Source organism: Nannobrachium achirus (genome assembly GCF_963921795.1).
Source record: "Nannobrachium achirus genome assembly, chromosome: 14".
In the NCBI taxonomy this organism is placed as follows: domain Eukaryota; kingdom Metazoa; phylum Chordata; class Actinopteri; order Myctophiformes; family Myctophidae; genus Nannobrachium; species Nannobrachium achirus.
In genome coordinates, this window is record NC_137821.1 from 24,337,820 (window position 1) to 24,353,564 (window position 15,745).

The 15,745-nt window shown below is 44.8% G+C and overlaps 1 protein-coding gene across 1 annotated transcript in view; it reads left to right on the forward strand.

Annotated features, from left to right (window-relative positions):
- dnah2 (dynein, axonemal, heavy chain 2) overlaps positions 1–15,745 on the forward strand; it is a gene marked incomplete at both ends in the record, with an annotated part of 552,347 nt that overhangs the window by 207,021 nt on the left and 329,581 nt on the right. The window contains 3 exon segments of the mRNA XM_080741500.1: positions 4,525–4,686; positions 10,160–10,263; positions 15,459–15,606. Of these exon segments, the coding sequence (XP_080597626.1) occupies positions 4,525–4,686; positions 10,160–10,263; positions 15,459–15,606 (414 nt within the window).

Genomic DNA, 15,745 nt, shown 5'->3' on the forward strand with positions numbered 1-15,745 from the left:
CCCGATTCTATAAGTGTCTTTTGAATCCTTCTAAGATTATTTTAAAAACCTATGTTTCTATGTCAGCAATCTGGCTATAGCCATCGTCAAAGAAAAGGTCCTTTTCACTTAACTGGAGCTCAGTTAGTCTGTTCTTGAGAGACTACTATGTCAGTGGTTCTCAAACCTTTTCATGTGAAGGACCCCCAAAATGATTTGTATTTGGCCATGGACCCCCATCTCAAAATATCTAGGACCCCCCCAGAAGCAAAATTTGATTTACAAACGTTCGCTTTGAAAATACATATATATTCAAAGATTTGCACACATTTTCACAACTTAAAAAAAGAAATAGCAGATCTACAAGCTCGCAGCGCGGCACTCGGTGCCGCGCTGTGAGCTTGTATATCTGCTATTTTTCACTGGTTAAAGCATTCAATAATTCTAAGCCTAAATGGGTTTTAAAGTCTGTAAAACGTCCATATTACAGCCAAGGCACGTGTGAAAGGCATTTGAGAGTTGTGAACTAAGCCACCGCTCATCCGCTAACAAAAACTTATGTGAGGCGCTGGAGCGGAATAAAATCAGAGTGCACGGAAGAAAGGCAGCGACCGCAAAACACTCGAAACACGGCGGTGCAAAGTATCCAATTTTATTGTGAGCTTTTGGTCTGTTGACCTTGTTCGAGCCTGGAGAAGGTCAGAACGACGAACGCTCGCAAAATAAAATTGGATACTTTGCACTGCAGTGTTTCGAGTGTGCGGTCAGGGGCGTCACAAGGGGTAGGAAAGTGGGACTGAGTTACTGGGGTGGAGGGGCCCTAATAACTTTATCTATTGAAAAATAGCAGATATACAAGCTCACAACGCGGCACCGAGTGCCGCGCTGCGAGCTTGTAGATCTGCTATTTTTGAAAAGTCGTGAAAATGTGCGCAAATCTTTGAATATATGTATTTTTTTAAGCGAACATTTGTAACTCAAATTTTGCTTCTGGGGTGTCCCTGGAACTAAATATTTTTAGATGGGGGTCCGTGGCTAAATACATATAATTGTGGGGGTCCTTCACATGAAAAAGTTTGAGCATCACTGACATGGAAACATAGGTTTCTTGGCACACATTTTCACGATTTTTCAAAAATAGCAGATCTACAAGCTCGCAGCGCGCTGTGAGCTTGTATATCTGCTATTTTTCAATAGTTCAATAGTAGTTCAACATTCATGGGGGCCCCGCAGTGAATCCTTGTACCCAGGGCCCAGAATTTGGTGTGACGCCCATGTGTGCGGTCGCTGCCTTTCTTTCATTCTCTCTCTCCTAAATAACCCTGGGGGATTTTACAGTGTAGATGGGGGGTCCCAGAGGTAAAAAAAGGGAGTCTGCACATCATCACTGTGTCAGGTGGAAACCCTAGGGGTGTAACGATACATTTTAGCAATTTGATACATGATACATGGTTGACGATACGATACATGGACGATATTGGTGCATTCATGGCGATACGATTCGATTCAATGATTTAAAATCGATATAGTAACTATTTAGCAAAGACATTAAATCTGTGTGAAAGGTGTGGATAGTGCATGTTTTTAAGGGAAACGTGTATTATTATGGATATAAATAAGTAAATACTGTGATTATCTGCCAAATACATGGACATTGTATATTGACAAACCTGCACCTTGACATGAACTCAGTGATTACACACATTTATCGATAGACCAGTGTAGCTATATGGTAAGGAAAAGTAATTAAACCCTTCATTTTAATTTTTTCTTCTTAAAAATGCTAAATACAATGCACAAGTAGGTAGTATCGATACAATCGATTCTTTGCACTGCCGATTCGATACGATACAAAATAAAACGATACAATCCGATCTTAGCTGTTTTCATTTCGATATACTTCGATTTTTTACGTTAAAAACGATATTTCGATACAGTTACCCCTAGAAATCTTGTATGTCCAAAACCGTTTCTTTTTTTTATGATTATTTTAAATAGATTTAAAAATAACGAGAATAGCCGATCTACAAGCTCACAATGCATCACCACATCCACCGATCCACAAGCTCAACACGTCGGCGCTAAGCTTGTAGATTGTTTATTTTCACTATACTTTTGTGCGACACTCTTGCACGATGAAGCGAAGGGCATTCATTTACCGAAAAACATACACATTTGAAACGCAGAGAATACAAGGTTTCTCCCAGACAGCGACGATATCAAACCGTGGGTCCTTGAAAAAAGAATCAATGTTCTGTTCCATATCTGTTCCATTCTTGCATGCAGTGCTATTGGTTCAAAGCAGGGACACAGTGTTGCAGTTGCTCATTTCTACTCCACTGATGTTCTGTAGGCATTTGTTGTCGTGCCTCTCTCTCTCTCTCTCACTATTATGCTATGCTCAATATAAGCAGAGACGGAGAGGGCTTATGCGCTGCAAGCCCAATTCTATTCCCCGCTACTTTCTTTTGTCGATCAGGCCCAATTGCCCCGCCGAGTCGCCACTTATTGTGTAGTCGAGCACTGTGTGAGTCTGACAATACCCACATAAACGTATTATCCCTGGGTTTGGAGGGGAGCCTCTCTGTGTGGTGAAGGCTGTGCCTTGTAACAGCCAAGAGGCAATCTGCAAGAGGCATGTACAGGGACGTGCTGGGCCCCTGATTCAGCCCGGGAAAAAGAGTTGGAGAGGCCCTCATTATAATTGTTTTAGTTATATTTCGTCGTCGGGTGGAAACCTTGTATGTCCAAAACCGTTTGTTTTGTATTTATCATTTTAAAAATGATTTAAACTAGTGAAAACAGCTGATCTACAAGCACACAACGCCTCGCACCGCGAGGCGTTGTGTGCTTGTAGATCTGCTGTTTTCACTACTTTTGTGCAACAGCCTTGTATGATGAAGCAGGGCTTTGCTTTGCGAAAAAAATTATACAATTGAATCTTGGAGATACGAGGTTTCTGCCCGACAGTGACGATTTACTTGGAACGAAGGCCGACATTTTCTTTTTATTTTTTTTCCTAATGGCCGGCCTGGACCGGCCGGGAATGAACCGGCCATTCGGGAGTTGTCCCGCTTTTCCCAATGGCCAGCACGTCCCTGGGCATGTAAATGTGGGGGAGTTACTCTTTTTTTTCTTTTTACATTCTTTTGTCATTGTATGTATTCTACTAAGTGCCTTTGTGTGTTTGTTTGTGTGTGTGCACGCGTGTGTGTGTGCGTGCGTGCGAGACTGCGAGTGGGTGTGTGCGTACACATACACTTGTATTACAATGTTTGTGAGGGCCAAATGCCCCCACAACTATAGTAGAAATAGACATTGTGACTGAGGACAATGTCCCTGGTCTCCACAAGATAATTGGTTGTTTTGTGGTTAGAAATTATTTTGGGGAGTTTAGGCAGTTAGGAAAAGATATGGGTCGTGGTTAGGGTTGGACATTTAGAGGTTGGGTTTAGCCGATTCGTCTGTACAACTGAAAATAATACTATCTTCTATTAGTGGTGTGCGACACCGGAACACAACTAATTATTAACTCAGGCTTTCGGGTTAAAAATGACATCCTAAAATAAGACAAACTCTGTGTGTGTGTGTGTGTGTGTGTGTGTGTGTGTGTGTGTGTGTGTGTGTGTGTGTGTGTGTGTGTGTGTGTGTGTGTGTGTGTGTGTGTGTGTTCTTGGTGTGTGTGTGTGTGTGTGTGTGTGTGTGTGTGTGTGTGTGTGTGTGTGTGTGTGTGTGTGTGTGTGTGTGTGTGTGTGTGTGTGTGTGTGTGTGTACTTATTATTACTATACTATCAAATAATAATAGAAATAGAGAAACAGACATTGTGACCCTTTTACAAATGTGAAAAGATTTAGGTTAGGGTTAGGCATTTGGGCGTTTTTTGTGTCTCATCCATCAGGCGACTTTATAGGATTATTGAATGCTTTACAGTAACTATTGAAAAATAGCAGATATACAAGCTCACAGCGCAGCACTGAGTGCCGCGCTGCGAGCTTGTAGATCTGCTATTTTTTTTAAAGTCGTGAAAAAGCGTGCAAATCTTTGAATATATGTATTTTTAAAGCTAACGTTTGTAACTCAAATTATGCTTCTGGGTGGTCCCCGGAACTAAATATTTTGAGATGGGGGGTCCGTGGCCAAATACATATCATTTTGGGGGTCCTTTACATGAAAAGGTTTGAGAACCACTGACGTCGTAGTCTCTCAAGAACAGACTAACTGAGCTCCAGTTAAGTGAAAAGGACCTTTTCTTTGACGATGGCTATAGCCAGATTGCTGACACATAGAAACATAGGGTTTTTCCAAAAATCTTAGAAGGATTCAAAAGACACTTAAAGAAACGGGTCAAAATTCAAATTTTCACGATTTTTCAAAAAAGCAGATCTACAAGCTCGCAGCGCGGCACTCGGTGCCGCGCTGTGAGCTTGTATATCTGCTATTTTTTTAATAGTTAAAGCATAAAATAATGATACACAATGATGTGTACCCGTCTGTACTTAAAGAATAAGTCAATAAAATGTTGAATCAATGTGTTGTGTCGTCAGGACCTGGGCCTGCTACAGGGGGTGTGGGAGCTGGTGCAGCTGTGGAACAACAAGTGGGACAAGTGGAAGAAGGTGGAGTTCTGCAGGCTGCACACAGACAGCATGGAGGAGGAGGCACTGAGCATGCTCACCAGGCTGCACGCGCTCAGTGCACAGCTGAAGGTCAGTGCTGCACACGCGCACACACGCACGCACGCAAACACACTGTGGGCTCTATTATGATCCAGGTCTTATGCCTTATGCCTTAACTTCTTTGCCTTTTTTTACTATATAGACATATTTTTTTTGATCTATCTATAAATGCGAGAAGTCTCTGCGTGTGTGTTTGTAATCCGCGTATCTCGAGAACCGTTCGTCCCACCGGCTTCAGATTCGGCACGCGCGCTCCCCGCCGCGGCACGGAGTGCAGTGCCGGGCCTCGACCCGACCCGACGCGCGGTTTTCCCTAACCGGCGCGAAACGTTCGGAATCTCCTTATGCGGGGCTGATTGTTGACATCAGGCTGTTCCGGAGGAAATCGGCGCAAAATCGTTCATTGTGACATCACTGCAGTGCCGGGCGCAAGCGCTGACTCATTGTGACATCACTGCAGTGCCGGGCCTTGCCTCGACCCGACAGATATCTCCGTATATGGGCATAAGACTGAGAACTCCATATATGGGCATATGGGCAGATACAGAGATCTCCATACAGTATATGGGCATATATAGACAGATATCTCCGTATATAGGCATAAAAGGGACACAGACTGATACAGAGATCTCCATATATGGGCATATGGGCAGATACAGGGGCCTAGACCCGACAGATATCTCTGTATACTGAGAACTCCATATATGGGCATCTTGCCTCGACCCGACAGATATCTCCGTATATGGGCATAAGACTGAGAACTCCATATATGGGCATATGGGCAGATACAGAGATCTCCATACAGTATATGGGCATATATAGACAGATATCTCCGTATATCTATCTATAAATGCGAGAAGTCTCTGCGTGTGTGTCTGTAATCCGCGTATCTCGAGAACCGTTCGTCCCACCGGCTTCAGATTCGGCACGCACGTTCCCCGCCGCGGCACGGAGTGCAGTGACCCGACGCACGGTTTTCCCGAACCGGTGCGAAACGTTCGGAATCTCCTTTATGCGGGCTGATTGTTGACATCAGGCTTTTCCCGGAGGAAATCAGCGCAAGCGCTGACTCATTGTGACATCACTTCATAAAAGGCTCTGACATCACGTACGCCACATGAGTCAACAAAAAATGGACGCATAGTGCAGTGCTCGGCCTCGACCCGACCCGATACACGATTTTCTGGAACCAGCACGAAAGGTTCGGATTCTGATGTCTGACATCAGCATTTTCCGGAACTGGCACTGTGTCTGCATAGATCTCCATATATGGGCATAAAATGGATGCAGACAGACAGATACATATATCTCCATATATGGACATAAATGGACACAGGCAAACAGATGGTCAAAGATCTCCATGGGCATAAAGTGGACGCAGACAGACAGATACAGATATCTCCATATATGGGCATAAATGGACACAGGCAAACAGATGGTCAAAACGGGTCCTATGACAACAGGTATAATGGGGTTTGCATTAAAGGGGGAAACGGCACTGTGTCTGCAACACAGTCGGAGGCACAGACAGATACTCCATATATGGGCATAAATGGACACAGGCAAACAGATGGTCAAAACGGGTCCTATGACAACAGGTATAATGGGGTTTGCATTATGGGCATAAAGTGGACGCAGACAGACAGATACAGATATCTCCATATATGGGCATAAATGGACACAGGCAAACAGATGGTCAAAACGGGTCCTATGACAACAGGTATAATGGGGTTTGCATTAAAGGGGGAAACGGCACTGTGTCTGCAACACAGTCGGAGGCACAGACAGATACTCCATATATGGGCATAAATGGACACAGGCAAACAGATGGTCAAAACGGGTCCTATGACAACAGGTAGGGCCTCGACCCGACCCGACGCGCGGTTTTCCCTAACCGGCGCGAAACGTTCGGAATCTCCTTATGCGGGGCTGATTGTTGACATCAGGCTGTTCCGGAGGAAATCGGCGCAAAATCGGTCATTGTGACATCACTGCAGTGTCGGGCGCAAGCGCTGACTCATTGTGACATCACTGCAGTGCCGGGCCTTGCCTCGACCCGACAGATATCTCCGTATATGGGCATAAGACTGAGAACTCCATATATGGGCATATGGGCAGATACAGAGATCTCCATACAGTATATGGGCATATATAGACAGATATCTCCGTATATAGGCATAAAAGGGACACAGACTGATACAGAGATCTCCATATATGGGCATATGGGCAGATACAGGGGCCTAGACCCGACAGATATCTCTGTATACTGAGAACTCCATATATGGGCATCTTGCCTCGACCCGACAGATATCTCCGTATATGGGCATAAGACTGAGAACTCCATATATGGGCATATGGGCAGATACAGAGATCTCCATACAGTATATGGGCATATATAGACAGATATCTCCGTATATCTATCTATAAATGCGAGAAGTCTCTGCGTGTGTGTCTGTAATCCGCGTATCTCGAGAACCGTTCGTCCCACCGGCTTCAGATTCGGCACGCACGTTCCCCGCCGCGGCACGGAGTGCAGTGCCGGGCCTCGACCCGACCCGACGCACGGTTTTCCCGAACCGGTGCGAAACGTTCGGAATCTCCTTTATGCGGGCTGATTGTTGACATCAGGCTTTTCCCGGAGGAAATCAGCGCAAGCGCTGACTCATTGTGACATCACTTCATAAAAGGCTCTGACATCACGTACGCCACATGAGTCAACAAAAAATGGACGCATAGTGCAGTGCTCGGCCTCGACCCGACCCGATACACGATTTTCTGGAACCAGCACGAAAGGTTCGGATTCTGATGTCTGACATCAGCATTTTCCGGAACTGGCACTGTGTCTGCATAGATCTCCATATATGGGCATAAAATGGATGCAGACAGACAGATACATATATCTCCATATATGGACATAAATGGACACAGGCAAACAGATGGTCAAAGATCTCCATGGGCATAAAGTGGACGCAGACAGACAGATACAGATATCTCCATATATGGGCATAAATGGACACAGGCAAACAGATGGTCAAAACGGGTCCTATGACAACAGGTATAATGGGGTTTGCATTAAAGGGGGAAACGGCACTGTGTCTGCAACACAGTCGGAGGCACAGACAGATACTCCATATATGGGCATAAATGGACACAGGCAAACAGATGGTCAAAACGGGTCCTATGACAACAGGTATAATGGGGTTTGCATTATGGGCATAAAGTGGATGCAGACAGACAGATACAGATATCTCCATATATGGGCATAAATGGACACAGGCAAACAGATGGTCAAAACGGGTCCTATGACAACAGGTATAATGGGGTTTGCATTAAAGGGGGAAACGGCACTGTGTCTGCAACACAGTCGGAGGCACAGACAGATACTCCATATATGGGCATAAATGGACACAGGCAAACAGATGGTCAAAACGGGTCCTATGACAACAGGTATAATGGGGTTTGCATTAAAGGGGGAACCAGCACATGTGTCTGCAACACAGTCGGAGGCACAGACAGATACAGAGATCTCCATAATGGGGATAAAGGGGACACAGACAGACAGATACAGAGATCTCCATATATGGGCATAAAATGGACGCAGATAGACAGATAACTCCATATATGGGCATAAAATGGACCCAGAACTATATCTGCAGTGATCTCCATATATGGACATAAAATGGACGCCGACAGACAGACAGATACAGATATCTCCATATATGGGCATAAATGGACACAGATGGTCAAAACGGGTCCTATGACAACAGTATAATGGGATTTGCATTAAAGGGCGGGGCATTCATTCCCTATTTACATCGTTCCCGAGTTGGCCAGGTCGCCAGCTTCTAGTATTTCAAATAGCTGATCTGCAAGCTCACAACGTGCAGATGTAGATCAGCATTTGAAGTATTTAAAAATGTTTTTCAAAATAGTAAAAAAAAAGGCAAAGAAGTTAAGGCATAAGACCTGGATCATAATAGAGCCCAGTGTCTGCTACACTCTTACAATCACACTGCAGTGTTTTTTTTTGTTCGTTTTTTTTTTTTAATTGCAGACATGAATCAGGTTGACATTATCATCACTGTCGGGTGGAAACCTTGTATGTCCAAAACAGTTGCTTTTTTCATGATATAGGGGGGAAAAACAGAACTTGTGTTCTAATGCTTGTGTTTCCCAAACAGTGTGTTGTGGTGGACCAATTTTTATGGGTTGCGAGTAAATATCCTCTATTTACTACATTTACCGTGTGACATTGTTGTATGATATGAACATATCGTTTAAGTGGTAAAAACATAAAATGGTGCAATATGGAGATACAAGGTTTCTGCTCAATATATACTGTGTGTGTGTGTGTGTGTGTGTGTGTGTGTGTGTGCGTGTGCATGTGCGTGTGTGTGTGTGCGTGCTTGCATGCGTGGTTGTGTGCGTGCATGTGTGCGTGCGTGCGTGCATAATAAACTGTCCAATTAAGTTGGGAGAGCGTTTCTGTACAAGCTTAGCTTGTATTTGCTCTCCTTATGCCTGCTTCCTTTAATTAATTATTTACTGTTTACATGTGTCTTTACCGTGTCTATGTTCTCCTGCTTTGTAAATAAATACTTAATACCGAAACAAATCCATTCGCGGTGCTGTGCATCACAGGCGCTACGTTTTGATCGTATCCACGTTAAAGAACGGCAAAAAGCACACTTTGTGATGAAAGCAAACCGAGTCCCCGGCGCACTAGGGGAGATCATTGGAAATATTTTTTTAGCTTATAGAGATATATTTTTTTCTTTCTTTTCCTGAAATGTAATCTGTGGCGGCACTGCAGTAAAAAAAGATATGTGATGATGGTCCTCCCCAAAGTGTGCAGGATTTTGGTAATGGCATCGTAAAAGTGCCCACAATTTCCTTCAAAATAGCCCTCTTAGGTGCCGTAGCATGTAGATGATGGCCCCGGGCAGGGACGTGCTGGGCCCCTGATTCAGCCCGGGAAAAAGAGTAGGAGAGGCCCTCATTGCGCGCTATAGAGAGAGATCTCTCTCTATAGCGCTGCTGCTACTCAAAGATTTGCCATTTCAGATCATGACAAGTGACAAGCCAGTGGGCCAATTACTGTACATGAGTTATATTTTGTCGTTGTCGGGTGGAAACCTTGTATGACCAAAACCGTTTGTTTTGTATTTATCATTTTAAAAATTATTTAAACTAGTGAAAACAGACGATCTACAAGCACACAACGCCTTGCGGTGCGAGGCGTTGTTGTTCCTCATATCTCCAATTTGAAACTTGGAGATATGAGGTTTCTGCCCGACAGTGACGATTTACTTTGTTGGCCGCCCAGCCCCCAAAATGGAACGAAGGCCGACATTTAATTTTTAATTTTTTCCTAATGGCCGGCCTGGACCGGCCAGGAATGAACCGGCCGTTCGGGAGTTGTCCCGCTTTTCCCAATGGCCAGCACGTTCCTGGCCCTCGGTCGTAATGGTCTGCATTTCTTTTTTTGCTTGACGACACACAGGACAAGCAGTGGGAGATAGTGGATTTCTCCAGGAACAAGATTGAGCAGTTCAAGATGACCATCCCAGTCATTACGGACCTCAGGAACCTTGCCATGAGAGACAGGTAACCGCATCTAGCCTATCCGTGTATAAAATGGACTTTCCCCTTTCATCAAACCCATCCCTCTCGCACTCCAAAAAGAAAAGAAAAAAACTCTCTCCCAGGGGTGTCGCACCAAGTTCTGGGCCCTGGGTACAAGGATTCACTGCGGGCCCCCCATGAATGTTCTTCATAGGGGGAGGGGGTTTAACCCATTTAGACTGGGAACGCATTATTACGCGTTATTTTGTGCTTTAACTATTGACACATAGCAGATATACAAGCTCACAGCGCGGCACCGAGTGTCGCGCTGCGAGCTTGTAGATCTGCTATTTTTAAAAGTCTTGAACATTTGTGCAAGTCTTTTGAAAAACCTATGTTTCTATGTAAGTGGTGCTCAAACCTTTTCATGTGAAGGACCCCCAAAATGATATGTCTTTGGCCCACGGACCCTATTTTCACGACTTTTCAAAAATAGCAGATCTACAAGCTCGCAACGCGGCACTCGGTGCCGTGCTGTGAGCTTGTAGATCTGCTATTTTTCAATAGCTAAAGTATAAAATAATTAGGGCCCCTCCACTTTGGGCCCTAGTAACTCAGTCCCACTTTCCCCCCCTTGTGACGCCCCTGCTCTCTCTCCACACACACACACACACACAGTTTATTGGCTCCAACCTCAACAGGGCAGAAAATGCCTCTTCTTATCCACTTTGCCTCAGATCTGGTGTTGAAAGTCCCCTCTCCTCACTTCAAACACCGCGGCCCGGGGTTCAGAAAGCGTGTCATTAAGGAGATGACGGGACCATCTGGCAAATGACTAAAACGGACATTCTGCGCGCTCCTATAGCATGGGCTCGTTACCGTATACAGTCCAGTCAGCTATGTTCCCATGTGGATCTCTCCAAGGTCTTCCTCCCTTCAGCCTAATTTCCTCTCATCAGTGTCTGACTGTGTGTACGCTATACGTCCTGCCCCCCCACCCGCACCCATGTCCTCAAGCCAATGGCTGGCGCCACCGCCACCCAGGAATGCAAGCGCTTCCTCCTCTACGAAAATAAAACACTTAAAAACCGAAGAAAAGACGATAGGCACCAAAAGAACATAACTTTTTTTTTTCTTACAAAAACCATCCACTTTCTCAGCCGTTTCTAGAACGGTGCTTTTCAAACATTTTCATGTCGAGGACCACCCAAATTATGTATGTACAAATGTTTTTTCTTTTTTTTTTTTGTGCCACGGACTCCATCGATAATAGCAGATCTCACAACTCGTCACAATATAGCCCAAGGACCCCTAGGGTCGCCGGACCCCACTTTGAGAACCTGTGATCTGTTCTTTCCTGTCCCGTCCCACGTCATCCAAATTGGTAGGGACATGTCCAACAGTACAGCCAGGGTTCGGCTCTGCAGGATTACTCGTTTTGACCAGGAGCCAAAAGGTGGGCTGTGTGAACGGCTGGCCCGACGGTGTTAGAGGTCATATCGTCACGTTATGTCACCTTCTGAACGACCCCTACCTCAGGCCCTCTGTCCTCTGGGAGAAGAAATGAAAATAAACTGGAGGATTACAAAACGTAGCGGAGCCTGTGGGAAAATAGTTGTTTCCTTGCTAGGTGCATTGTAACCGCTATAGTGCAGCGGTTTTAAAACTTTTTTGACTCAGGGCACCCCTGTAAATAACTTTCTCATCCACGGCACCCCCTAAATTACACTATTTTTAGAATCTTACATCATATTGGAGAAATATCCATTTCCATCTGAACTAACTAAAAATAACTTTATACTTGATGTTTAACCACCCCAGCATTCCTATTCTGTGGGGAAGGTTCACCAAGAATCACAACGTGATGCGTTGTGAGCTTGTAGATCTGCAATTTTTTAAGAGAGTTGGCCGTACTGTAGATGGAAAAATAACTCATCAAGTACAGGGCAAATCAGGTCTGTTTTACTAAGCATAGTGACAAAATCCGAAACGCTGTGCTCAATTCCATTGAGAAAACACAGTTGGAAAAGGAGAGAACCATTCTTTCCTTGATAATAAGCAATCCTATGGTTTGAATGCTGTACACACGTACACATGGAGCAAAGATAATGATGACAAAATATTTTTTCTTTTTTTTTTTTTTGACTTTCTCTGGTGTGAGTCGACTTGTCGACTTTTTGGTTAATGCCCTAGCGTCAATATAAGTTTAACCACTTAAAGACCATTTTATGCTAAATATTGGAACATTAACATAACATTTTCAACAGCACAAATTGTCTCTATGGGTGCCCCTAGTTACAAATCATTTCAAATGAGAGTTTCAATTTGGAGTGTCCCCTGACGTGAAATATGATTGAGAACCCCTGTGCCACACGTGGGTGATCTGTGGTTGTTGATGTGGGTAATGACAGGGAAACATGGTTGGCAGGCATACAGCTTCGGCTCGTATTAGACAACGTGGCACGCGTGTGCCTTGCGCTCGGTGTCAAGTGTGTCTAAGGTACCTGGGTCTCCAAGGGCTTGCCTAGCGAGAGGGAGTGTTGCTTTGATTAAAATGCTGGAGAACAGCCAGAGGGTGATAGCTGGCACAGTTCCCCCACCCCCACCCCCCCCCCCCCCCCCCCCCCCCCCCGTCCCCGTCCCACCCAATCCCGGTCCCACCCCTCCATCTTCTCCCCCTTCAGTGCCAGCTGTCACTTACACCCGTCAGTGTGCTAATGACACTCCGTCAGGGAGCTGGCGGTGCAGCCATGCATCTGTCATGTGTGTGCCCACATATCTCTCTATTCATATCTGTGTGCTGCTGTCCACAGATGGCCTACTTCTGCACTCTTTGATTATTTGTGTGTGTGGGTGGGTGGGGATGGGGGCAGGATAACAATACACAGCATTGATAGTTACAGGTTTCATACTTGTCTATGTCACTGTGTTTTTGAGATTCAGTAATATTGAGAGATTGGGCACAAGGTGGAGCAAGTGCTGCCTCCTTCGGGGAACTACCCATAATTAGTCCTATGGGGTTATAGATTTAGGAATAGTTTTACTGAGGTTAGGATTAGGGTTAGGTTTAGGCATAGTTTTACTGAGGTTAGGGTTAAGGTTAGGTTTAGGCATAGTTTTACTGATGTTAGGATTAGGGTTAGGTTTAGGCATAGTAGCATTCACCAGGTTAGCATTCACCAGCGTGGGACTAGTGGGAACAATGGAGGAACAATGAGACGTCGGACCAATGCAGTCAAATGCTTTACCACTGAGCAGCTCCCCAATGACATTGGCTTCTTCCAGGGACGGCCCATAAGGTGAACTAAAACAAGCGCTCTGGTCCCAATCTTACTGGTACCTCAAACAAACTGTAACATATATACTCCCTGTGTGGAAGTCATTAACCACATTTCTACCACTTTTTCGAGTCACGTGTTCAAATACTGGATTCTGATTGGCTAAATTCCGGAGGTTATGAGAGGACAACTGCCGCAAAGTTGTGTGCGGACTTGTCCGAGATCAATGCGCCTCAGTGTACATCCGGGGACTTCAGGAGGTAGTCGGAACACCTTTCCCCCAACCAACAAATGAAGGTCGCAGCGGTCCTATGTTTACTAACGTGCGTACTATCGTCGCCGATTTATTTGGATCCAATGCAATCCGCCAACTTTAAAGCCCCTTTTCTCTGAACCTATGCCTTTCTGGAAGCGAACAGCCTCTATTTACGGCCGGAACGGTGCTTTTAACTGACATTAGCTTAGCTGTAAGCTAGACGCATGGATTAGTATGGAGTTGGCGCCATCTGTTGGTGAGTAGAAGATGTTGTTGGTGGAACTATCTGCTGTCTCGCGGAAGTTTTATAGGCAATAATGATTGTAACTTAAGATCCTTGCAAGTTACAACTATGTGTTTTCTTTCATGTATAAGGGAAAAAGTGGTAGAAAAGCTATTTACCACTCGGGGTCGGACATTATGCTCTGATAATGTCCTGTGTTAGGGTGTTATCGGACTCGGCTTCGCCTCGTCCGATAACACCCTAACACAGGACATTATCAGAGCATAATGTCCTCTCACTCGGGGTAAATTGCTTACTTCACCTGGTAGAACAAGTTACCAAAATTTCCATTTAAAAAATCATCCATTTTTGAAATTTTCAAATTTGCCAAAATAAATGGTAAATGGTGAATGGTGCATTTATATAGTGCCTTTATCCAAGGCGCTTTACAGAGATAATTTGTGCATTACAGTCACCCATTCACACACACACATTCATACACCGATGGTGGAGGAAACCATCATTTTGGCACCAACCTGCTCACCGGGAGCAACTAGGGGTTCAGAGTCTTGCTCAAGGACTTTTCTTCACTAACTCTGGGGGAGCCTGGGATCGAACTGGGAACCCTCTAAGACGGCAACTCTACCTCTGAGAGTTGATAGCAGATAGCAGATCTTGGCGTAGATTGGCTATTTTAAGCTATTTTTGAATTTTAAGTCTTAAGTGGTTCTGTTTTTTTACTATGCCTTTCTCTACTGTACAGTATGTACCATACTGCTGTGGTTTTCATTATCAAAGTGGGGTCCGGGGACCCCAAGGTCCTTGAAGGGACCTTGGGCTGGGGATTCCAGGGCATCCCCAGCAAAATGAGTTAATATAGCATAAATATAGCAGATCTACAAGCTCACATTGCTTCTTTTCCTTTTTTTTTTTTTTTTTTTTTTTACTGTAGGTGCTGTTCTTGAACACACTCCAAAACGTGCGCATAAAGAAGTTTCAGTTCTGACGCACAATGTCTTTTAGTTGACTTTAACTTAAACTTCAAAATAACAAACAAACAAACATGTACATCATGTACAACATCATGGTAAAAACTGATGTGCTCTCCATGCACAGCTTCTCACAATAAGCAACATTGATGAGACTGAGACTGAGCTTACAGTATATAGCCTGCATGCACACTAGCCTGCCCCACTTAAAGGTTAAGGTCATGATAGCCTGACCTACGAATCATCCAATAGAGCATCTCTATGAATTAAGAATAAACAAGCAAGCAATAATAATCAAATAAAAACACCTGTGTCTACTGTCTAGTAATGAAATCAAATGACATACAGTTTCAAACTAAATCAGAAAATAGCCAATCTACAATCACAATGAGAAATGAAATGGCTCTTACATTAACGAAATGTGGAATATTCGGCTCCTTGACATTGTTGCGAAACCACTGCTGTACTGTACTGTCCTGTGTGTTGTGCAGACACTGGCAGCAGGTGGGCCAGGAGCTGCAGAGCCCCTTTGAGCAGACGCTGACCCTGGAGAGGCTGATGGCTCTGGGCCTGGACCAGCACACTGACACCCTCCTGGAGATCTCCACCTCCGCCAGCAAGGAGCTCACCATCGAACAGGTCTGTCTGTCTGTCTGTCCCTCTGGACCACTGGCTGCCACTCAGCTGGCTCTGTCTGGACTCTCTCTCTCTCTCTCTCTCTCTGTCTGACTCTAGTCCAGGGGTCTTCAACGTTTTCAGGCCAAGGACCCCTTGGTTG